Genomic DNA, 25,166 nt, shown 5'->3' on the forward strand with positions numbered 1-25,166 from the left:
ATTATTTGAAAATATCAGTTAAAAGCAAAATTCTCTCTGTGTCACTCACGTATGCACACACACGGGCAAAGATGGGGATCTGGTCCCTCATCCCTAAAGTGGGAGGTCTGGACCAGAGCAGGGTCTCACAAAGTTTGATGTGCGTAGGAAATCATCTGGGCATCTTGTGAAAACGCACATTCTGATTCAGTAGGTTTGAGACGGAGCCCAAGATTTTGCCATTTCTAGCAAGCAAGGTGCTGCTGCTACCGCTCCACAGATGATACACGGAAGAGGCCCCTTCCTGTTCCAAGCGTCTTGGCATGTCTACCAATGGCCTCTCGGCCCCTCCTCCCTGGTCCCGGCACCTATCAGAGGGATCATGTCCATTACTGCTCACCTGCCCAGCTGCAAGCCTTCACTCCACTTACCCACTTATCCAAATCTCTTCCAGGCCTGGGGTGGGCTCCACATCCGTGAGGTATTCCTTAACTCCTTTTTTCTCCCCAGTGGTCATTTTCTTCTAAAGACCCCAGCATTAGAGGTTTACTCTCTTGCCTTGCATTGGTCACTAACGATTTCTGGATGAGATCTAACTAAATTATAGGCTAGTAAGGACACGTCCCTTCATTCTTTTCTCTCAGTAAGAATGCTTTCAAATGGGCACCTTTTTTTTCAGTCTTAGTTCTCCATACACATGACACTCCTTGGTGGCCTTCCCTGAATGCCCAATCTAAATTACTATACATCTCAACCATGATCTCGCAGTCCAGGGGTTTGAGCCCTGCGTTCATCTCTGTGCTGACAGCTTAGAGCCTGGAGCCTGCTTCAGATTCTGTGTCTCCCGTTCTCTGCCTGCCACCCCCCCCCCCACCACCCCACCAAGTCACGCACTCTCTCTCTCTCAAAAACAAACATTAACATTTTTTTTAATTAAAAAAAAAAAAAACAAACAGAAAATGCTTTGTGGATCCATCAGAGACCTGTCACCGGAGCACTAATCTTGGGACTCTCGCGTGTCTTTGTTCTTGAAAACCACTTCCTTGTCTGTGTTCCTTCTTTCCTGCTGGGTACTCACAGCGGCCCACATCACAACTAATTCTGAAAGGAGACCAGACATGTGAGCTCCTATCAGTTTCCAGTAAGTTTCCAGCAGGACAAATCTCTTCCCTCACAGAGCTTGTAGATTCTAAGAAGTAACAGGAGAGACATACCTGTGGACATTTAGCATCCGTTTGGGGAACACAGGGCAAATTTAGATGTCATCTTTCCTTGGCTTCTCCACTGACGGAGCCCTCTCTGTAAAGCCCTTTCCTAGCTCAGCTTTGATCTGCTCTCAGGCCTGCCAACACACCCGTTTCTCATCTCAGACCTCAATTATTTTATAAGACATACAATCTGGCTTTGATAGTGTACACGGAAAACGGTAGAAAACGCAGGCTGCAGGGGGAAATCTGAATGTGCCAAAATGAACCCACTTACTAGAAAAAACCTCCCCAGTTGGCCTCTAATCAAGAGCTTAGTGATTTGCAATGTTAAGAATGAATGAAGCCGAAGGCAGAAGCGAAGGCTGCTATTGCCATGTGCCATCTATCTGCAGCGGAGGTAGAGACCCCGTCTCCTGTGTTCTAAGAAATGCTCTGTAGACTTCCTGATCATCATTTCCTTTCCTCTGTAGTGAAAGCTTTTGGGCTTGAACTCTTTGACACCCTTCAGACACACAAGAAATGGGCTTGATCGTGACCTTGACACTAGCATGAGTTTACCTGTTTGCAAACTGAAGTTCTAGAAAGTGGCGCTGAGTTCAGTCTCTCGGGGGTTCATCTATGGGACTCGGAGGCGGAGGCAGGCACCCGTCCCTCCCCCGGGGCAGTGTTGCATGGGGAAGGGCTAGAAACGCCAACCGCGGAGCCTCTAACTGTGAGAAAACCCAAGAGCCAGGGCCGCCTGGCTGCGGAAATGCTGTTCTTGCTCCCTCCAGGGTCTGCTCAAGCTTTTTCTGCCTCTTCTGTTCCCAAAGAAATCTAACGAGGCCTTAACGTACTATCGCATTTCACATTTTCTATCAGGCTCGTTTATCTTTTTTTTTTTTTTTTTTAATTTTTTTTTTTTCAACGTTTATTTATTTTTGGGACAGAGAGAGACAGAGCATGAACGGGGGAGGGGCAGAGAGAGAGGGAGACACAGAATCGGAAACAGGCTCCAGGCTCTGAGCCATCAGCCCAGAGCCCGACGCGGGGCTCGAACCCACGGACCGCGAGATCGTGACCTGGCTGAAGTCGGACGCTCAACCGACTGCGCCACCCAGGCGCCCCAGGCTCGTTTATCTTTTACACATGCCATGAAAAAAACCTGTGAGGCTACCAAGGTATGTTGTGTTGGAGTTGCAGATAGAAGGCAGGCGGCCCAGGGTGCCTGGGAGGCGCAGTCAGTTAAATGTCCGCCTCTTGGTTTTGGCTCAGGTCGTGATCTCACGGTGCGGGAGTTCAAGCCCCGCACTGGGCTCCACACTGTCAACCTGCTTGGGATCCTCTCTTTCCCTCTCTCTCTCTCTCTCTCTCAAAATAAATAAATAAACTTAAAAGTCTGGAGGCCCAGTTAAATCTGAATTTCAGATAAACAACAAATCATTTTCAGGTTTATGCCCCCAGCAATATTTTTATTTGCTAAATCTATTGCTTAGCTTATCGCTTTCTTTTGTCACGCTTTAGTCTGTCATGTTGCCTCTTACTGGCAGGTGTACGAGGAGGGTGAAGGAGCAAGAAGGAAAGAGGAGGAATTTTATGCCCCGTGTCCAGCCTTGGGATCACAGGTTCCTTCTTCTGCTTTCGAGATGCCAGAAGAGGGCTTGAGAGGCCTTCCTGTGATATCCTCAAACCTTCAGGCCAAAGAACGTTCTCTTGGTCGTGTTTTCACAGACTTCGAATTTGACTGCAGAGTGGTGTGAGTTTGAAAGCTGGGTTCTCCAGCAAAGTGAAATTAAAGGGTCCCGGTGAACCGCAAAGCGAGGCAAGCAGCCACAGAGAAAGGGTCTCCGTTCTCCTGGACACAGCAGGCTTTCGTGAGTGACACTGGTCCTATGCCACACGGATGCCACAGTTCACACACGGCAGCTGATTGTGTAACTCCGTTCCGTGGAGGTTAAGTGCAGATACGGTCCCATGTGGATCCTGGCGAATAGGAACAGAATGGGAGAGTGAGGAAAACAAACTGGGAGAAGACGTTAGGACTAACAAGGTTGGAAGCTAAATTTAATGAGTGTTTACCGCGTGCTAGGCATTAATTTACAGGAACTAAACTTGTTGATTCCTCACGATAATGCTGTGAGGTAGGTGTTGGTGTCATTATCCCCATTACAAATGAGGAAACTGAGGCAGCCGAGATCAGGTCATTTACTTACTCACGTGAAGTAGCTGGTTAGGGGAAGATACAAACTGGTTGCAGAACCCACTACACCAAACTACCTCAATCTCCTTCCTCAGCCTGAGCCATCTGTGACAGCAGGGCGTGCGGAGAGGTCCCAGTTGCTGAGCTGTCGACACAAGCAAACCTGTTCCCCCTGCAAGCTTCCGGAGACCAAGAGGGGCCTGTGTGGACCCCTGGCCGGGCATCTCCACTGAGCAGCCCCGGGAGCCCAGATAGGGGAGCCAGGCCAGGCGGATGAAATGATCAGGGGAGGCAAATGGGTTGTGAATAAATGATGAAACTGAAAGACTTACATAAGGATTGTTTTTAAGAAAGAGCAAGAGCAAATGACAGGTTTCAGGTCAGAGTTTAATCCAACTAAACGACGCTCATCTGTTTCCTCTTCTTTTTTTTCCCAAGGCCTTCATTGCTCTCTTGCTACAACATGTTTCAAATACTGTCCTGAGCTCCGAGTTCTTGAGAAGCCAAGGAATGACCACGATTAGGTAGCCTTAGCCTGTTAGTCCCTAGCGGGGTGACAGGGGTATCCCACAATCCCAGAAATCATCTCTACTGAAATGGCCAGTGGACTTAGGGAGGAAATAACTCCAGAAGGGCCAAGATCATCACTGTTGCTTTAAAAAGAACTCTACGTAACTCAGAAACCCCTAGGAATGTATGCTGATACCATATTATTACAGAGGTTAAAGGACCCTGCTGGAAACAGATGGGATCTATCTGATTTCCTCTGATACCCTGAGCTAACAACAAAGAAAATTCCTGAAGGTGGTAACACTCGGGTTAAATAGAACAGTTCGAAGTTCCAAAGAACTCGGTCTGGAAGGACGCCTCTGAGTAAGAAATCACAAATCTTAATGCAGTCACCAACATAGCTAGCAAAACTAGCTATGTCCAAGGCCTGTTCATCTAGAAAAGGATTCTTCTCTTCTCCAGATCACTCAAATGAGTTTTCAAGGTACAAATGATGGCTATAATATATGCAGAAATTAGAAACTGTTAATGACTTAATCCCTCTGAACTCCTAATGAAGTTCTGCAATATTCTTCTCTGTATACAGCTTAGTGAACGGAGGCCCACAAAGGATAGGAGTCACCACCCGTGGCCCCCTGGCAGCCAGCTGTGTAATAAAATGAGATCTCAGATCCTGTCTTTGTACAAAACACCAGCTTATTATTGACATTCAAGAAATCTGGAAGCTTGGAGCCCAAAACCCTTTAAAGATGACAAGCTAGACTTAGTTATTTCTCCTTTGCAGTGATTTCTCTAAAGGGAAACAATCCAGTATGGAATTAAAACTCTCCCTTGATATGGCTTGTTTTCTAGCATTCAAAATCTGAGCAGGAATAGAGAGGTGGAAAGAGGTGTGCTGGGAACACTTTGATCGTCATCCAGATGCATTATTTGCTTGGAAAGGGTATCAGAGGTCACCTTTCAAACAGGCAGGTGCAGGGTTTCCTTTAAGGAAACACTTCTCCTTCAGCCCGGCCATCACTCCACAATCTCCACCTCATATAACATGGTCCACATTTATATCATTGAATCTGTAAGTGTTGGTATCCTTAGTGTTCTTTTGGGAAAGTGTCTGCCTGAGCTTTAAACACAAGTGAATGCTGTGTATGTGAGGAGGAACAATCTTGTCACCGGAACTGTGGCCAGCAAAGCCCTCCTGTGTGGGTTCTGTGGATCCTTAAACAGCAACACTCAGTATATCCAATACCCACTCAAAACCACCATCGTCACAAGATTTCTGTCTGGACCCCAAAGTTCAGACTGCCCTTGTCTGTCGTCTGCTCTTCTCTTCCTTTCTTCCTGAATCCTGGCTGCCTCCCTTCAATAGATAATTAAAATCTTTCTTACTTTCTCAATACTCCGTGGGGAAATTCCACTTTGAAATTCTCTTTTCCCTGTCATTTTTACTTTACAGTTGGGAGGACAGGCATGAGCTAGGAAACAGGATCTCTCTCTCCCTCTCGCATTTTTAAAATGACGTAGGGAGTTTGGACATCCTCCCTACCCCCATCTCCCCTCTTTGATCCTAACCCTGATTCCTGGAGAATTATAGTTTTCCTTTTAATGCTTGCTGATTACCGCACGGGGTGGGAGCAGGACCGGCTGCCCAAGGAAGCGCCCCGGAGAGCCGATTCTAATCTCCGCGAAGCCCCAGCTGCCCCGCGTCGGGGGGGGGGGGGGGGGGGGACGCCGAGGTCCCCAGGAGGCCGGTCACAAAGCCCGGTTCTGCCGGAGCGCGAGAGCAGCAGACACTGGCTGCCCCGGGCCCGCGGTGCGCCCAGCGCGGCGGGGGCGGCTCCACTCCGCCGGCCCGAGTTCGCTGGGGGACAACTTACTGTGCTCGCTGTGCGTCCACACTGCAAACTCCCAAGCGGGAGGGGGAGAAACAGCCAAGGCTGTGTCGTGTCCGAGAGTAGAGGCAACAAAAGAGGAAAGGGGAGAGGGAGGAAAGGAGGGAGGGCGGGCGGGCTGGAGACGCGGGCACTGCCCCCTCTCTCACCCAGAGCGCCCCTCGGATGCTGATGGGGAGACCCTCCAAGAGAGACGGCCCTTTCTTGGGGCCCCCGCCGGCCCGCTGCTCAGACAGGTAGTTGGAGGGAAAAGAACAAAGCTCCCAGTGCAGGCGGGCGGCGGTCCCGGGGCGCCCCGGGGGCGGGGAAGGCAGAGGCCGAGGCGCCGCGCGCCCCGTGCTCCCCGCCGGCGTCCCCCGCCTCCCACCCCGTGCCCGGGGCCCCTAGCCGGCCCCCCATCCGCCTCCCCTCGCGCCTCCGGGTCCTCCGGGAAGCGCTTCCCCCGAAGGCACCGGCGGCCGGCTGCGGAGGAAGTGGGGGGAGCGCAGGGAGGGCGGCGCGGCGAAGGGGGGGGGGGCAGCGCCGGGGAGGAGGCGGGGGGCGGGGCGGGGGGCGGGTGCGCCCCCGAGCAGCGGAGTCGGGCCGGGTACCGACTGCCATCCTGCCGCAATTTCCCTGTGTCATGGCTCCGGTCTCTTAGCAACAACCGCCAGTCCGGCCGCCCCGAGCAGCGCCAGCCGCCGCCGCCGCCGCCGCCGCCGCCGCGGGCTCAACTCCACCCGGCGGAGCCCGGCGCGCCGCAGCCACACAAAAGAGGCGCTGGGGCCGGCCCGGGAGCGCCGCGGCGGGGCTCGCCGAGAGGCGCAGGAGGAGCGGCGGCGGGGAGCACGGCTCCGAGGCAGGATGCGGGCTGCGGAGGACCTGACACTTCTTGGAAACTCTTGGAAATGGCTCCCGCCACGGCAGCGGGGGGAGCTGCGAACCTGGGGCGGGCGCTCGCCCCCGCTGGGCTGCTGAGCCGCGCTCGGCTGGAGGGCCCCGAGGCGCTGTCCCTGCGCCCCGCCGTCGGCTCGGGCTGAAAAAGTTTCTCCATGGTTCCTTTGTGTCGCCCGAGCGCCCGTTCGCCGGCCCTGAGCTGCCCCAGCCTTCCCGGGTAAGTGAGCGATATTGTTTGCTTTTGGTGCTGCCATTTTGAGCAATTCCGTGAGTCCTCAGCCCCCGAGCCGCCCCTCCCCTCCCCTGCGGCCCCAAGCCCCGGTCCCCGGGCTGCTGCTGTTCGGGGAGAGTCGTTTTCCTAGGCGGGCTGCACGGGATGCGCTGCCCAGAAAAAGCGAGCTCGGGATTGCCCTCACTTCGCTCCTGCCTCTGTTCTTTCCAGAGGCGGACTCCCAGCTGCTGCACTCATGTGACTCCAACAGAAATAAGCAGACCCAAAGGCAGGGCAAGGGGTTCGCTGTCCAGCCAATTAGGGAGTGGGGGTCGAGGACCTGGATTGAGTCCCGGGCAGGGCAGGGCGCTCCCAGCCTGTGGGCTGGGAGCCTCAGACGCCGAGTGGAGCTTAATCCATCATGAGCAGAGAAACTTGAATGTCTCTCTTGGAAGCAGTTGTATTTTTAGACATCCCTCCTTTGCTTTCCCCCATGCTCCATTCCTTAACCACGGAAAGACCAGCACCAGGCAGTAAATTGCGAGGGCAGCCAACCGCGACTGCCAAGTTTGTTTCCCTTCATTATGTATGAAGAAAAGCCTCAAAGGTGGGTCTTCCTTGCCATCTGACTTTTGTCAGTATTTCACGTCAGATGGCAATACATTACAATGGAGTTCAGCTGTCAACAGAGCTGAAGGAATAATAAACTAGGGAGTTAATTACTAGCTATTAAACTAATTTTAAAGATCTGTAAACGATTGTTGAAATCCATTCCAATTTTCCTTACATTCTGTCTACCCAAAGCCAAAGCCGCCTTACTGGGGAGAAAAACATGTGGATACCTTCTTTCCCAAAGATGCTCAGCATTCTGGTGCACCTTAGCAATGCCCAACAAAACGTTAGCCCTTCTCTCCTCTTGGAGAGCCACTGTGCCAACTGAGTCTAGGTTTGTTTCTAAAATGTCTGGCTGCTAAAACCTTAAAATAACTGCAGATCTCCAGATTATTGCATTAAAGATGCTGTAGTCTAGGGATCACTTAAAACAGCAGTCTCTATGTTACAACTACACAATAAATGTGCTTATTTTGGGGGATGACAGATGAACAGTAGCTACTCTTTTTTTTTTTTTTTTTTTTTTTTTTTTTTACAATCTGTTTGTACTTACTGGTGCAGCCTCTTTTTAAAACAAAATTGTAAAGGCTTATAGATGTATTCTCTACGAACCCCTTTAACCTACCTAGTATTTCTCTTTAGTGAAAACCAACTAAGTTCCAAGGAGACATTGATTTGCAAACATTGCAAAGAGCTGATTACCATTTGCTTTTCCACCAGTAGAGAAAAGATTCTGCCTATATTGATGTAATGGAGGGGATCAAGGGCCAAAGCTCTTTACCCAGGCACCAATTAAAAGCAAAATTCTTCCTAAGTAATCCCACATATTCAAAGGGTAATTTATTCAAAAACATGAATTATTTCATAAAGGGCAAAATACCAAAAGGCTTGTGAGTGGTATCTGAGCCTTTCAAATTCATACAATGCCCTTAATTTTAGCATCTCTATTATAGGAGAGAACACAACCAATGGAACAGAAAATGTTTTACTCTGGGGATCCAGCAGGATTGAAATTTTTAGAAGCTCACAGATATCTGCAAAGACACATCTGTGCATTTACCTACCTGGGCTTTATTATATTAAACAACCAAACTTTCTATAGGATAGTCCATGGATCCTTGCCACCCTCCCTTCCTAAACACGACCTCCTGAGAGAAAGATGAAGAAAACAGCTCTCACTTGGGGAGAGGTCATTCTACAAATCATCATTATTATGTAGACTGCTGCACCTAATTAATTGCCTATTCATTTGAATATTGGGAATCTGAAGAGTGCTGTTGGCACATTAATAAGGGGTCAGAAAGCTATTATGGCAGAGTGGCTATTTTTTTTTCTTTTTAAGATTGTAATTTTCCCACAGGAGGAAAAAAAAAAAGGTCTTTCTCTTAGAGATTCTAGGGGACTTCTTAAATTCCCTGATGAGGTTTAGCACATGATACCTTTAAGGGAGTTCCTCTGAGGGAGGAGAGGAGGCCAGAAGGAAGAGCCAGTTACATAACCAGTTACCTAAAACTAAATATTCCACCCCAAGAAGCTGTCCAGATGTTGCAAAAAAAGTGATGAGGAAAAGGCTGCTTGTCTTTAGCTGTAGGAACATCAAGAGGTGGGAGACAACTTTGGAAAGGGATTTATTATCAGAGGATTGACGTAGTTCTGGTGTTCTCCCCGAAATGAACTCTCCATTAATTATCTGCAGTATATAAGCCGTCTGCCTGCCAGTAGGTGACCTTTCATTTTCATCCAGTGATGAAAATTGCTGTTGTCATTATAAAACAGTAACTTTTGGGACTGTTTTAGTGACTTTGAGCTAAACATTGACAAATTCCTCTGCTTAGAGGCTTGAACCTCCTGAACTGCTCCCTTGGGCAATCTTCCTATTCCCACAGGACGAAGGGAAAGGCTTTTGCCAGGAAAGTCCTCAACCACCTCTTTGAGCCCCCACATTTAGTTTCTACTAATGGTCAGCCCTCCTTCAGCTGCCAGCTGGGAGGGTTTGAAATGAGCCTTGCTGGAATATCACCTACAGAGTGTGTGGGATGAGGGAGGGGGAAGAAAGAAGGCGTTCTCTCAAATTGTTTTATCACCTCCTATCAGTGATTGCAACAGCGTTTCTCGGCCCTAATCCATCTACCCCACCCCCTGGCCTCTACATTCGGCACTCCAGTTAGTGGGTAGCCCTGGGCTGGGGGGGCGGGGGGGGGGTACACATGTGGCAAGACCTGGGAGCGGGACAGTCGCAACGCGTGGGATGTTGCTGCAGCCAAGCCTATACCCTCTGACGGTCTTCCTCTGCTTTGCAGCAGGAGGAGGTGGCCGAGCAGCTAGTGGGCAGTTGGCGCCCCCCACTACTCAAGCCTCCGCCCCAGAAACTAGCCGCGCACCGCACCGGCTCACCATGATCGCCACCGGTGGCCTACTGAGGATTTCCGCCAGAAAGCAGGATCCCCTCCGGCCCCCAAGCCAGGTCCCCAAACGCAAGCGGAAAGCCAAGAAAAGGCGCAAGAACGACGTGGTGGTGGTAAAAGGCAAGCTAAAGCTGTGCTCCATCTCGGGGCTCATTGCCCTCTGCGGGATCCTGGTGCTGCTGGTGGGCATAGCCATGGCGGTGGTGGGCTACTGGCCCAAGGCCAACGGGGCCAATAGGGAAGGGGGTAAGCAGCTGCCGCCCGCAGCCAGCGGCCACCGCGTCCCGACCACGGCCAGTAGCAGCAGCAGTGGGAGCAAAAACCGGTCCAGGAGCCACCTGGGGACTCCGGGGGGTGTCAACTCCAGTTCGGTGGGTGCGCCCCGAAGCACCCCTCCAGCGCGGTCAGCCTCCCCTTCGTCCTCCTCCTCGTCCGTGGGTTTCTTCTTCCGCATCTTCTCCGGATACCTGCACTCCGACAAGCTCAAGGTCTTCGGGCCCCTCATCATGGGCATAGGCATCTTCCTCTTCATCTGCGCCAACGCGGTGCTCCACGAGAACCGAGACAAGAAGACCAAGATCATCAACCTGCGGGACCTCTACTCCACCGTCATCGACGTGCACAGCCTCCGCGCTAAAGACCTGGCGGCCGCCGCGGCTGCGGCCGCCGCCGCCGCCTCCTCGTCCTCCGCCCCCACCTCGGCGACCCCCGGAACCGCGCCGCTCAACGGCTTCCTCAGCTACGTGCAGTCGCGGGGCCTGGAGCTGAAGCCCGGGAGCTGCGGCGGCGGCTCAGGGGACGCCTTCGGGGCGGCGGCGTTGCTGGCCAGGGGCTCGTGGCCTCACCCCGCGGCGCTAGGCGGGGGCGGTGGCGGGGCCAAGGAAGCCGCGTCCCCGCCGGACCTGGCCTCGTCTCCGCGCTGCCCGCGGGAGTCCCCGAGCCTGACGGAGGCCGTGTACAGCATCTACCGCGAGCGCTCGGGCGTGGCTGGCCGTCGCCGGGCCGCCGCCGCTGCCGCCGCCGCTGTGGCCGCTGCCGCCGCCGCCACCGCGGCCGCCAGCAGCGGCGGCAGCCCGGCGCCCTGCAGCCCACCCGAGAGCTGGGGGCGCCAGAGCACCGCCAGCTCCCTCGTGGGCTCTTCGCTGAGCGCCTTCGCGTTACTACCCTTGCAAGGGGACCGCGACGGGGATGGGGACGGGGACGCGGAGGGCTTGAGCTGCGGCTGGCAGAGGCCGCCTGGGGAACGCGGCTCCCGGGAGATCCCAAGGGGCGAGCTCGACCTGAGCTTGACCGACCTCCGCGGCGCCCCGGGCTGCTCGCGTTGGGCGCCCAGCGAGCTGGAGGAGCCCGAGGGCGCGGCGGCGGCGGCGGCGCGCACCGCCAGGGGGCAGGGTGGCCGCCTGCCCAGGACCGGCAGGTACGCCGCCCTGCGGCGCCGCAGCACTAGCGGGCTCCCGGACTACCGGGCGCCGCCGTCCCCCGAGCCCCCACCCTCCCCGCGCAGCGCGGAGCTGGACTCGAGCCTTCTGGCCCAAGCTGCCTCCCCCTCCCCGCCCCTGCGGCTGGAGGACTCGCCCCCCGCCAGGCCGGACTCGCCGAGCTCCCAGTCGGAGGACCCTTCCTGCTGCAATAAGGGCTACAGCCCCCTGCGGGAGGCTGGCACCTCTTTGGAGTCAGTTGTGCAAGCAGTAGCCAGTAAAAGTCCAGACTGTGAGGCCGCCACGGCCCCGGGTGCGGAGCCGAGCCCCCCGGAGGATCCCAGCCAAGGGCCACCTAAGGCCCAGCCACCTCAGCCGGTGCAGAGGCAGTTTACAAACAAGGAGAAACTCTTTATGATTTCCCGGTCTCATGCCATAGGGGTAGAGGATGGAGAGCTGGAAAGTACTGGCATTTAGGGCAAGAGGGAGCAAGGGGGCGGGGGGGGGGGGGCAGGAGTGAGAAAACTGGGGAAATGCCCACTCCAATCGGCGAATTTAACATTTCCCTCTTTCCCTGTGGACTCATCCGAGGAAATCGTCCAATACCCAAAGAGCTGCAGAATGTTATCCTTGAATTGCGTTCACAAGATTCCTGTAGATAACTCCAAGCAAAATTTTTTTTTTAAAGCCAGCTAGTCTTTCATGTCCGATGGTGATTGTACGTTCCATGAAAACCAAATGTATTAAAAAGTCAGCAATCTAGTTCATTAGATAAAATTCTCTTAATTTTCTTAGGATCAAAATAATATATTTTTGACAGTAACTGTGCACTTTACTCCAACTTCCCACCCCCCCTTCATTTCCCTAACCCTGTACTCTGCTGCTGGTTTTGTCCATAGCTGCTTGTGAATGACAAGCTTCCTTTCTCATATGCTTTTGTGGAGCATGGAAGGGGTTGTCCGCAGTTCTTTTAGAACTGACCTTACTAGAGGAAGTCAAAGCCAGAAGCAGGAGTATGTCAGGAAAGAGCACTTTCCTTGCCCTACCCCACACTGCTCCAATAGCCCAAAGGCCTCTTTATTTTTTAAAAGGGTATTTACATTTTGCTACTAGGGTATCTGATGGAGAAGGGGAGGGGCAGCATCTAGATGGACTGTTACATTCCCAAATTCACTCTACCAAGTACACGATACTTTCTTGAGTATTATCACACGTGTATTGCAAATAGCATTATTAAAAATCTTTTTTTAATAAAAGAAGTTTCCAAACAGTTAACTATAATATTGCCTCCTTTTGCCTTGGAACTAATGCTTCTAACACATTAAACATTTAACAGTTCAGCTGGTAAAATCTAAAATATTTTGCTATGACACTGTACTATGATAGTAGGTATCCGCCCCCAAAGTGCTCTGTGCTATCATGACTCCATCCATTTCCAGTATATTTTTAACTTTTAAATACAGGGTAGTATTGAACATTTGGGAGTTTCTCTTTCAAATAGAATGAGACATTAAATAAATAGTAATTTTCTATAATACTTCTAGTTTACCTCAAAGTATTAATTTATGGAGCACCAGGCTTAATGGCCCCTTTTCATCCTCTTGGATTTGACTTATTTGGTTTTGATTTTAAGTTCATGATCTCAAATCCATGGCCTACATAGGCTAAAAAGATAATGTTTTAATAATTTGGGAGATTGTTTACAGTTGATTTCATTAAAAGTCAGCTACTTACTCTTTAAGAATAGTAGACGAGGTACCATTTTGATGCCTCTTCCTTTGAATGTGAGAGCTGAGAATCTCCAGAATGGTATTACTTGCTTTGGGCCATTTGGAAATGAGGCCTCATTGTAGGAGGCTAAAATACAGATTTTAAAGGAAAAAACAGCCAAAGATGTCATGTTTGGTCTCCCTGGGTGAAGCAGTGAGTGGGTCCAGTGGAAAGAGTGCAGATTCAGGAGTGAGACTAGACCCCAGCTCTCAGCATTTGCTAGCTGTGTAACTTTAAACAGAAACAAATGCTGAATCTCAGTCATTCGATCTATGAAATGGGGATAATGAGACATACCTCATAAAGGTATGAGAGTGTTGGACAAGGGGTTATAGGTACAGAGCAGAGTACCTGGCTCAGAGTGTGTACTCAGTAAATTGTTCCTGTAATTACTATTATCATTATAATAAGTTGTCTGCATGCACTATAGAAGAGTAACCCTTCCTTCAACTTGAGCTCAAGAAAGCCTGGCTAAAATCTGGAATATCCACTTATTATCTGCATAACCTTAGGCAAATCACTAATCCCTCTGGGCTTCAGGTGGATGATAGAATCTCTCTGATTGCCTTCAGCTCTAGAAGCTTTACTTCAATTCAGGGTATTTTGTCCTAGATATAATCATATTTGTAAATACAACTTTGCAAAGTGAATATACTTCATAAACTACCATTTAGTGTAACTTTGAAAGGACCTAATTTATTTCCAGATTGGATCTGCATTAAGCTATTAACTCACTTTAAAGCTCTGGACTAATATATTTGGTTCTTCTATATAGCATACACGAGCTTCCACTGGTAAGAGTGACAAGCAAGTGTAATGGTACCTCCAGGCAGTGTTAAATTTCAAGTGTCTCTATTGTTTTATCACACTCCCCCCAAATTTCTAATTTCCTTAGTTTCTTTTCTCCATCATCTTGCATATTGTGTAATACACTGGGTTTGATGGGCCGTTTTAAAGGGAAAACAGGGGCACCTGGGTGGCTAAGTCTGTTGAGCCTCTGACTCTTGATTTTGGCCCAGGTCATGATCCAAGTTTGAGATCAAGCCCCGAGTCCAGCTCTGCACTAAGCATGGAACCTACTTGGGATTCTGTCTCCCCCTCCCTCTCTGCCCCTTCCCTACTCCTGGTGTGTCTCTCTCAAAATAAATAAATAAACAAAAAAAAAAAAAAAAAAAAAAAAAAAATAGGCTCCAGTGCTCTGAAATACTGTTTCTAGTCCTCAGAAAAATGTACTGTAAGACATTTAGCAAATAATAAAGCCCTACCTCTTAGTTTAAACAGAGGTGGGCATAATAACATTTATCCCTTACAAACTTTAGAAAGTTCACTCCAACCAATTGACTAGACTCAACAATGCCAAGTGCCTGGTTATATGAAACAGATTAAACAGACACTTGTAGCTCAGAAATTAAATAACTTCAGGGGAGCCTGGGTAGCTAAGTCGGTTGAGCGTCCAACTTAAGCTCGGGGCATGATCTCACGGTGTGTGGGTTCAAGCCCCGCATCTGGCTCTGTGCTGACAGCTCAGAGCCTGGAGCCTGCTTCGGATTCTCTGTCTCCCTTTCTCTCTAGCCCTCCCCCTGCTTGCACTCTGTCTCTCTCTGTCTCAAAAATAAACAAAAAATAAATTAAATAACTTCAGCAAACCATTTATCTTAGTATTAAATTGTATCTATCTCAACCATTCAGCAATTTCACTGGATCTTTTTTCTCCCCCTGAAGATAAAAAAGGCTAAGCTCAGTTTTTCAAGTCTTGGGAGGAGCCCAGGCTTTCATCGGCCCTCAGAAGGAGTCCTCTGCAATTATGCCAATGGTAATTTACAATCCTCCCTTTTGCAGGAGTGGAGATCTGCGATAATAATGCTAGACTTTTACTCACTACTTCCTGTGGGCCATGTTCTGTTCTACATGCTTTGGGTATATTATCTCAATTACTCCTCGCAGCAGCTCTGTTGAAGTAACATTATTATCCCCATTTTACTGAGAAAGACACTGAGGTCAGGATGGTGGAGCGCTTGCCCAGGTTCAAACAGCTGGTAAATGGAGGAGCCAGGATTTATACGGAGTTTTGAGGATTCTCTGGACCTGAACCCAAACTGGCATTTCTAGAGACCATCAGAATATCCCCTACCTTCTTAGCTTCCTGCTAGATCCTTTCCCGGAAACTATTCTTAGAGACTTGCAGAGAAGTGTTAGCGTGCACGGCCAGTTTAAAAGCTGGAATTTGCATTTAAGTCTTCAGGCTGGCATCAACAAAGCTTTTCTCGGTGCGACTTGCAGGGTTTGTTGTACCAAAATCAACAGGACTATCTGAAGGGATCTTGGACATCATGGAACCCTCCCCTCCTTTATTTATAAACGAGATTGCTAAGAATTAGAAAGATGACAATTTGTTCAAAGGCAAATAAAATAGCAGTGGCAGGACCAGAAAGCTAAGACTGTTGTGATTGCAACAGTGGGCGTACACATCCCCCCTCCTCTACCAACCAAAACTCTGTCCTGGACGAACTAGTTGGGTGAAATGGGCAAGTTGCTTAGCCTCTCTGTGTCTCAATTTCCTTTTCCATACAATGGTAATAATAATGCTCCCTACCTCTAGGGGACCGGACTGAAGATTCAATGAATTACCGTCTGTGTAAGAGCGTTTGCAACAGGCGTGGCACGTGGAGAGTGTCATAAAAAGTTTTTGTTTTTTTTTTAGTTTTATTTAAAATAGAATTAAACTGTTAAACCAAATCGTTTTGTATGACTTTCCTTTTTATTCACAGAATAATTTCAGGTTTAAAAATCTAAAGTTTAAGGCAACATAGCATAGGGGCTCAAAGTGTGCCTTGGAGGGTTACATAACACTTCACCTAGGTTTCCACATCTGTTAAAGGAGATAATAAATAGCATCCGACTCGTGGCATTCATTATTTAAATGAGGGCTAGATACACTAATATACTCAAAGAACTCAGAACCACTTCTGGCACAAATAAACCTTCAGTCACTGTGAATTACTGTTATTAAGGCAACATACAGAAAATTAATTAGTAGGCTAAATTTATTACTCAGTTGTTAGGGACAGCCATAAACTTACTGTGCTGAGAAGTCTTTATAGTTTAAGTATATTGGAAAGAAAAAATAGACCTTACGAAATGAGAATCGAGGCTACTGCAAGGTCCCCAGTAGAACGTAGAACTAATGACAGGTATGTGCCCCTCAGGGTCCCATCATCATAATATGTAACAACAAATGCGAGCGCAAACTGCTTACATGGCTGCACTTGGTCATGAGTATTGCTTTTCCACTACTGAGGCAGGTTCCATCAGAAAGGCCAGGCTAGCCATGTAGTCTGGGCCCCATTCTGTCCGAGGAGTGCCCAACATGGGCCAGGTGCCTGTTCATCTATTTACATTTCTAGATGAAAGTTTTTTCCATACTAGTTTTCTCTTTCATCATTTTGGGTTCTTCAAGATGCAGTTTTGAAATTCTCTTTCTGGGTTAAGGAACTTTAAAAAAAAAAAAAAAAGCCCTTCAGATGGCTCAGCCGGTTAAGCCTCTGACTTTGGCTCAGGTCATGATCTCACATTTGTGAGTTCGAGCCCCACATCGAGCTCTGTACTAACAGCTCAGAGCCTGGAGCCTGCTTCAGATTCTGTGTCTCCTCCTCTCTCTGCCTCTCCCCTGCTCACACTCGTTTCTGTCTGCCTCTCAATAATAAATAAATGACGAAAAAAAAATTTTTTAAAGCCCTCCAACAACGTAAGATTAGAACAAACTAAATCCATGAATTTGTATTTGATGGGAATAGCATTTTTGTCTAAATGCAAAAATACATTTTATGGTCAAATAAAGGATAGGATTGATATTTGTGGAGGTTGTTTTCTGTAGACCCAGACTATTTATTTTGTATTTTTTGGCTAAAAATCATTGGGTGAATATTTAGACTAAGTTTTTGAATGACTCACTCTGAAAAGTATTTTGAGACTTTTTTTTTCTTTCCAGGGAAATCATCTTTGAGCTTTTTTCCTTCAAAAAGGGATGAATCTCCTTAAATGGATGGCAAATTATATGTTTTTTTTAAAATATTAAGTCTACACTACAAATTGGTGGATCCATTTGCATTAACAACTTCAGTCAAACACTGCCTATCACTCTCTAAAACCAGATGAGCTCCTTATTATGTGTGTCATCTATTTCTTTATGATGTCAGAGAAGCACTGGGCTGGTGTTGGGTCTAAATATGGTCATGAACCACAGTAGGAGTTATAAAGCCTGCCATCCTGGGAATTTTGCCTTCACTACTGAGCCGGGGGCACATTAGGGTTTCTACCATCTGAAAATACATTTATTCAATTTTAAACTCACCCCGAATCCTTACCCCATCAGTAATTTCTAGCCTGTGATATGGCCCTGCATGACAAACAGGACATTTGGCTGATTCATTGCTAAGATAACAGAGGTTTTTTTTTTTTTTTTTTGCTCAGGATGTTGCCTGTCAAAGACTAAAAAAGCTTATGCAGATTCACCTGGAATGTCACAAAACATGTGTCTGTTGCAATAACGTGTGAGGCTTACCTTTGCTTAGGACACCACACTGCGAACCAGCCCTACTAAGGGCAGGAAGGTTGACTGTCAATCACATGGGAAGAAAACGGGGCGTAAACCCAGAGGTGGAAGAAAAAGAGAATCTTGGGGAAAGAAAAGAAGAAAAAGATGAAGTCAGATTAGAGTCGCTATGAAAGCTTTTTTTTTCACAAATGAGCACGTGATCATTTGGCTTGGAGATCATTTGTTTACAGACAAGTGTCTTAAACTGAAACATTACAGTAACTTTTATTCTTTAGAAAATCTTTCAGCAAATGCAGAGTTGGACATTAATTTGTGTATTTCTCAGTATTTAAGAAATTCAACATAACATTGTGCTATCGACACAAATCCACTCGAGTCTAAGAACTGCTGAACATCTAAAAATGTTTAATAGCAGGAAAGAAACTTATGGTCAAATTTACAAAGAATTGCTTTTATGTTGAGAAATCTGAGGATCTTTATGTCTATACTGTCAAAGAAAGAAAATATGCCAGTGATTAGTTGTAATGGTGTATTAGGACAACTGAAGCAAAGCAGGCCAAAAATCTGCTTTGTCTTTGTGTAGGACTTTGGCCATGGCTTTGTTTTACAATTGCCTCATCACTCCATTTTGTACAGACATAACTTACAAGAGAATAATTTCACCTGTAGGAGTAAACAGCTTTGTTGGAAGCAGCTGCCCTTTCAGTAAAATACATAATTCATTTTGGGTTAAATTGCTTTATTTCTTTTTCAAGATCCATTTTAACTGCCTATCATAAGTCAGGCAGGTGCTGTGCTAGGTGGAAAGGATTAAACCTTATAAGACATAATTCCAGACCACAGGGTCTTGCAGATCTCATGGACACAGGCACATAACCAATAATTTCAATACAATGTGAGTGTCACGAGAGAGTTATGATGTGGACCCTACAGCTGAATCTTGAGATATGAAGAAAATGTCAGCGAGGTGCAAAAAGGTGGAGAACAGTGGAACCAGCATAAGCAACTACGTGGATGCAAAATGCACTTCAGCAAGTTAGACTTTCAGAAGATAACTTACACTTGACTTTTCCCCAGAACCCCCATAATCTCAGAGTGAAATACTTATTTTGAAAAACAAAACAAAAAACCAACAAAACCCATATCTATCTATCTGTCTGTCCATCTCTCTATCTCCTCTTATAAGTAGTAGAAACATATTTGGAATTAAGATGAAAGTGATTTGGGTGTTAAAAGACCCAAAATGTATACTCTTTACCATTAGATATCTAATTACTCCCTATTTATAACTGACTTCAACTGGCAAGAATTCTTGAATACTGAGAAGTATCGGTGCATGGACGAATGAACCCTATTCTCATTGGACCCACACCATCTTCATGAGCAAGAATGATTTTTGCTGAATTATATACTGCTTTAAAATGACAGTTTAATTTAAATGTTCAGGTGTGGGAAACCATTTCTCGAGATGTAGTATAAAGGGATAAAGCTGGGTGGGGAATCTGCTATTTGGGAATGCTTTGTATGTTTCCAGCATGATGGATAATGTTGCATTGATCCATGTACTGTGAGGCTTGGATAAACTTGAGGATATTTTAGCGGGCTACAGGGCATTTTTGTAGAATCTAGACCTGATAATTGAATGTATTTCTACAGCAATTTGCAACGTCATTTATAGTAGATCAAAAATAATTTATCTTTGTTAATAAAGAATCCCATCGTGATCTTTTCCCTCACTTTCATGTTCCTAGCAAAAATGAAGATTAGTTCAGGCCTAGTTATCCTTTTATGAATGTGTACAAGACATGTACAAGCATTCTTTACAAATTGGCACCAAAAGACTGTGCTTTCTAATTTCTAAACAGGCAATAATTTTTTAAATTTTTAATTAAACAATTTTTTTAATGTTTATTTTTGAGAGAGAGAGAGAGAGAGAGAGAGAGAGAGAGAGAGACAGGGCATGAGTAAGGGAGGGGTAGAGAGAGAGGAGACACAGAATCCCAAGCAGGCTCCAGACTCTGAGCTGTCAGCACAAAGCCCAGTGTGGGGCTCGAACTCACGAACTGAGAGACCATGACCTGAGCCAAAGTCATACCTTAACAGACTTGGCCACCCAGGTGCCCCTAAACAAGCAATCATTTTGGGATAGTTACAAAACCAGATTCAGCCAGAATAATTGTTTGGTACTGTATACATGCAGCCTAAATACTTCATTTACTCACAAAGCTTCCAAATAAAAGATACCTCCCCTCCAAGAATAATCTACTTTTCAATACAAATATTCCCTTAAAGTAAAAAAAAAAAAAAAAATTAGTTTTCTTCTGTTTTTTTGAATTCCCCATATTTTGTTTTCTCCAAGATCTTTTTAGCGCTTCAAGCAGTGAAGGCAAAAGTATGAAATGTGTTTATTCTTTTTTCTAATCCACCAAAGTGAGAATTTTGCCAAAGCACTTTCCATTGCGCATAAAGTCCAACAGATACTGTCAATTGCGGTTTTATTGTCACAGCCGCCAAATAAATCTTTCATAGAAGATATATTTATGGGTAAGAGGCTTATAATTTGGAAATACTGATAGATAAAGTACTACGGTTAATACAGCATGGTAAATGATGTCAGGAAGCAAATTGAATTCTTGATAGAGCAAGAAAATTCAAAAGACTAATTTGGTGACCTAACTGCTAATCCTTCAGCTTATATAACCACGCATCTCGATGCGTTTGGAGCACAAACACACGCAAAATACGGAGCACAAAATATAACCTCAGTGCTTGTGCACTTGATTGTACAATTTCTTCCACTTGTATTCTTAATCATTCAGAATCATCTGTATTCATTTCAGTTTCATGCCTGAGAACGTTTCTTGATTTATTAGTCTTGCTTGCTTGAGATTACTACTTTAGAAAAAAAAGAATACATTTATAATAATAGTAATAATAATAATAACAATAACAACAACAACGGGCTTACAGGAGAACAAAAATAATTTGAGTACGTTACTAATACTATAGTAGTTGCTTGCACCCAGTTTTTTTTATATCTTTTCAAATAGAGACTGAATTGGACGATATCTTCTTGAAACATGTGCTGCCCAAAAGCCAAAACACAGCAAAAATGTGCCTCTGCAACTTCCTCATTTCTTAAATCCCATGAACGTTGGACTCGAGAAAACTTTATTTTCATGGCGCGTTCTAAGTTGAGATATGGGGGTGAATGCTTTCCAAGATTTCTTTTATCACAACATGAATGGAAAGGAAACTTAATAATGCTATAGCTGCTTTTTAAAAAATGCCAGCTCTGATGAAGTTGATGGCAATTAAACATAACACTTACAAATAAATTGAATAGAGCATCTGGCCAGCCAGTAAGTATGAATCATCTCCAATGGAAGTACCGAGTAATAGTAAAATAAATAAATAAATAAATAAATAAGGTGATACGAAAACAAACAAACAAAAACGTATTTCGGGCATGATTAGAGCCATGAGTAAAAACAATCCGAGTTGATGTGTAGCAATTTCTAACGCAACATAATTTTTGAAAATTATTTAGCGATTGTATAAATGTGACATGCCTGGAAAATGTTAATTAAACTGGTTTACACAATGGTTGAGCTGTATAATTATTTAGCCATGCTCCCACAGTCATGAGCAAGGCAATTGTAAGCTCCAGTTCCGCAAGGCTGTTTTGGATCGTAGCCCCTGGAGCTGGTGGTTGAATGAAGGACCTTTCTAGCCACTGAAAATGAAAAGGTCCTAGGAGTGTCCACCTCATTCGTCTTTGATTTCATTTACGGATGTTAGGAAGAACAACTTCAGTGGCGAGCCGAGTATCGCCTCGCACACTGAATTATGGAAAGACAGCAGTAAGATATTTGGTGGGGGTCAGAATGAAAACTCCAGCCATTGGAAATTTTGATTCACAAGCACTCCATAAACATCTTAAAGACAGAGAGGAAGGAGAGATTGTTGAGAAGATGAGCCAGAGGAACTCTTAAAATCTGGACCATTTTTGCCACAATGTCCTGAAACTGATCTGAATGCCTGAGATTGATTTCCAGATCTTGGCCTGGAATTAGGCCTGTTGAATCAGGCTGTTGAAATAAAAACTGGGATTGATGATGGAAGCATTAAGTGGAAGGATACCTTGGATTTTGAGTTGCAAAGGTTACAGACCAGAGGACGTCTCAGACATGTGCACGTGTGCATCAGTAAACCCAGGGCAACATAGAGCAAGGTCATCTTTGCGACGCACTACTTTGTTTTGAGGTCTAGGAAAAATTGCCTGGTAAGAAAGTATGGCACAGTCAGAAAACCCTTGCTTCAAGCCTCCGACATAGACAGTCTTACACAATCCACCAACACCCAAAGTTGATTTCTTTGCCACAGAATTCTGTTACAGATCAGGTTTAGAAATGAATCTGTTCATATTTACGCTAGCAGAGTAGATACGTAAAACTCAGTGAAGAATCCTATGGTCTTTAGATTATGTTTTGGTTGTCATATGGCATCGTTTACGTCCTCTTGAAGCCCGCTATTGTCAATATTATGAGCTAAGTAAAGACCTGGACGCTGGAGAGCTCTGGGCTTTGCCAAGTGGGCTTCATAAGACTAAAAAAAAAAAAACAAAAAACAAAAAACAAAAAACAAAAACCGAACGTGAAATTGAACCAAACAAATGTCAACTGTACAAGCACTGGAATTGATTTCAGACTAAATTTGCATATTTAAATTAAAATAAAATAGGAATAATTCATTATGCAACTCTTCTGTTCAGTTTGAATACACAAGATTTTTTTTTTTCCTAGACTCTAATTAGAAAATTCAGATGTGGTCAAAATAACTTTGAAAGAGTTTATGTTTGTTCTGACGCCAGCTGGGGGTATTTGTTAGGGAAGATTTGCTGTGGAGAGTGTTCAAAGGACTCTTCCGGAAGTGTAACACCATAAGCATTCACTTGTGGCGATGTCATACGCTTGAAGTGAACTAGATTCTCTCTAGTTTAGACTTCATAGAACAAGTCTATGAATTTCTTCTTGCATTTCAAAGCAGAATATAATCCTTCTTCACAAAACAAGCAAAACACAGCAATAGGACGCAAATTTTATCATACACTATATTATGCCTAGGGAAGCTCATTTAAAAAGTATCATTTTTCACTCCAATTTTGGTTTTCCATAGACCACGAGAAAGGGTTCAAGTCTGGGCCTAATTAGCAAAAAACATGGTGGGAATTTTTACCACCCTTAAAGAATGAATCAGTTAATTTAGGTTAAAAACAATCTATTCTGTTTTATCCTTATTTGAACACCTACACCTGATCGTGGCCAAATCTACCTTGAACTGTGTGCTACGATGCCAAAGCTCTGGTGAGCAATTTCAAAACATTTTAAACCCAAGTCAGTATTTAAAATATAGCAAGACCAAAAAAATAAAAAAGTTAAAAAATAATAAAATAAAATATAGCAAGACCCCATTTTCCGACTGTTTTGTGTAAAATCACTTTCTCATGCTTTTATCCCTCCATGACTCAGATATCTTCATGCTTTTTATAGGAAGTGTTCTAAAATTTTAGATTTCCCTGCATCTTACTCCCCCTACTGTTCAGTAGATGTATGTACTCCTTAAAGTAAAATTAAGTGCCCTGGTCAAAGCATACGCTTTTATACATAAAATGAATGTCCTCCCGGGCTGCCCTCACCCCTTGGTTAAAACATGAGGTAACCCAGATAATAAATATTTCTATCATCATTATTCCATCAATAGCATAATCTCACTCCGTATTCTTTCTGAATTCTTTTATGTAGAGGGGCTCACACCCTAGAAATGTTAATAAATCCATCACCAGGCGCACAGCCAATTTTTCTTGACCAGAAGTACTATGCTGGCCGCATCTTCTACTCATGTTCCTTTTATGTGTGCATTTATTCAGCAAACATTTTTCGGAAACCTTCTAATTTTCAGATTTTATGTTTAACAGTGAAGATAGTGAAAGGATGTACTTCTTGACCTTGAAATGTCATATTCTAGTGGCGGACACTGATATGTAAAGGGACAATTTTTCTGCGTGGCCAGTGGAGACGAATTATGCACGTAGTTTTTGAGAACATGCATTCTCAGCTCTGAGCTAGCCCCAAACATTTTCTCACCTGCAAAATAGGAAGGTGATTGTAACCTACCTCAGAAGGTCTGTGTGAGGGATAAGTAATGTAAGGTAGATAAGGCCCTGAGTCTAACACATAGTCGATGTTGGGTAAACGCATGCTATTATTATTACTGGTCAGTGATAGTGTCATAAGCATCAACAGCTATCTAGGTTTCCTGGAGAAGGCATTTCTCTCAATCATGTACTACTCGGAAATGCCTTCATCAGGTTTGGTACAGCATGTTGAACCAGTCAGAATTCAATCCGAAAGGTGGAACATTGTGAGTCCTGGGGCAAGGGATTTAGTACAGGAATGGGACCTAGGACTTTGGAGAAGGAGGTGGGGGAAATGAAGTTCCAGAAAGGAATTCGGAGTGTCAGAGAAGGAGTCAGCAGCGTGGAAAGCCAAGCATGTCCAACCACCAGAATGGGAGACTCCCGGGATTGCTGTGGGAAGCTATGTCTCCGGGTACTACCCTCCATGGGTCCACCACCAAGCATCAGGGGTGGGACCGGGGCTGCCATTGTTCCAAATGGTCATCCATTGGGAGGAAGAGTTGGGCATGGAACAGAGGAGGGAGAAGGTAAGCTGGATCCCACTGGCCCCTCTATGTCTGCTGTAACCCCACTGCTGCTTCGCTTCCCCCTTCTGCAAATTGGTCTTTTGGCCAGCTCTAACTCAGAAGCATACAAGGCAATATATTCCGAGAAAAATAGATCCAATTTAACTGAGTTGACACAGTTAAAAAAACAAAAACAAAAACAAAAAACCACCAGAGTCTGGGGCGCCTGGGTGGCTCAGTCGGTTAAGCATCTGACTCTTGATTTTGGCTCAGGTCATGAACTCGCAGTCGTGAGTTTGAGCCCCACGTCAGCTCTGCGCTGGCAGTATGAAGTCTGCTTAGGATTCTCTTTCCCTCTCTCTCTTTCAAAAATAAATAAACATTAAACACTCACACACACACACACACACACACACACACACACACCAGAGTCCATCTGTCACTAACTTGGCATCCATACACACCCCTTTAGCCATATTTAACTTACAAATAAAGACATGAGAAAATCACCTAACGTGATACAACGCTCTCTCACACAACTGAAAACACACGAAGGCTCTCTCTAAAAAAGACTATAAATTCAGCGCGTTCTTCTTTGAGTGATGTTCATTCTTCTCATAGCCAACCCTCTGAGATACGACAAAGTTAACCACTGTTACCCTATCTTAAATTAGACAAATGAAGAGCTGAAGTGGGGGAAAAAAGACAAGGACAATGTTTATATTTCATATTCCCTTCCCTTTCAGCAAGCAGACTGGCTGGTTGTGATTCTCTTTGGGTGATCCAAACCTTCATTCCTGAAAGTTCTGTGCCAGGAGCATTCCTGCCTACGTCAGGCTGTTGTCATTT

At 45.8% G+C, this 25,166-nt stretch overlaps 1 protein-coding gene and 2 long non-coding RNA genes across 3 annotated transcripts; 1 reads left to right on the forward strand and 2 right to left on the reverse strand.

Annotated features, from left to right (window-relative positions):
* Positions 1-889: 889 nt before the first annotated feature.
* LOC111557302 lies at positions 890-2,058 on the reverse strand. Its single transcript, XR_006587991.1, has 2 exons — positions 1,194-2,058; positions 890-1,080 (listed from the first exon to the last, which is right to left on the reverse strand). It is a non-coding gene; the product is annotated as an uncharacterized LOC111557302 (long non-coding RNA).
* A 559-nt stretch (positions 2,059-2,617) lies between these two features.
* On the reverse strand, positions 2,618-6,235 carry LOC123381229. Its single transcript, XR_006587990.1, has 2 exons — positions 5,751-6,235; positions 2,618-3,149 (listed from the first exon to the last, which is right to left on the reverse strand). It is a non-coding gene; the product is annotated as an uncharacterized LOC123381229 (long non-coding RNA).
* A 490-nt stretch (positions 6,236-6,725) lies between these two features.
* On the forward strand, positions 6,726-12,568 carry TMEM200C (transmembrane protein 200C). Its single transcript, XM_023241777.2, has 2 exons — positions 6,726-6,858; positions 9,765-12,568. The coding sequence occupies exon 2, from the start codon at positions 9,860-9,862 to the stop codon at positions 11,762-11,764; it is 1,905 nt and encodes a 634-aa protein (XP_023097545.2). The 5' UTR covers positions 6,726-6,858; positions 9,765-9,859; the 3' UTR covers positions 11,765-12,568.
* Positions 12,569-25,166: the final 12,598 nt, after the last annotated feature.

This window comes from Felis catus, chromosome D3, assembly GCF_018350175.1.
Source record: "Felis catus isolate Fca126 chromosome D3, F.catus_Fca126_mat1.0, whole genome shotgun sequence".
NCBI classification, from domain to species: domain Eukaryota; kingdom Metazoa; phylum Chordata; class Mammalia; order Carnivora; family Felidae; genus Felis; species Felis catus.

What these genes read in the sequence shown, in the direction of transcription:
- TMEM200C (XM_023241777.2), top strand. Translation starts at nt 9,860, where the DNA reads ATGATCGCCACCGGTGGCCTACTGAGGATTTCCGCCAGAAAGCAGGAT.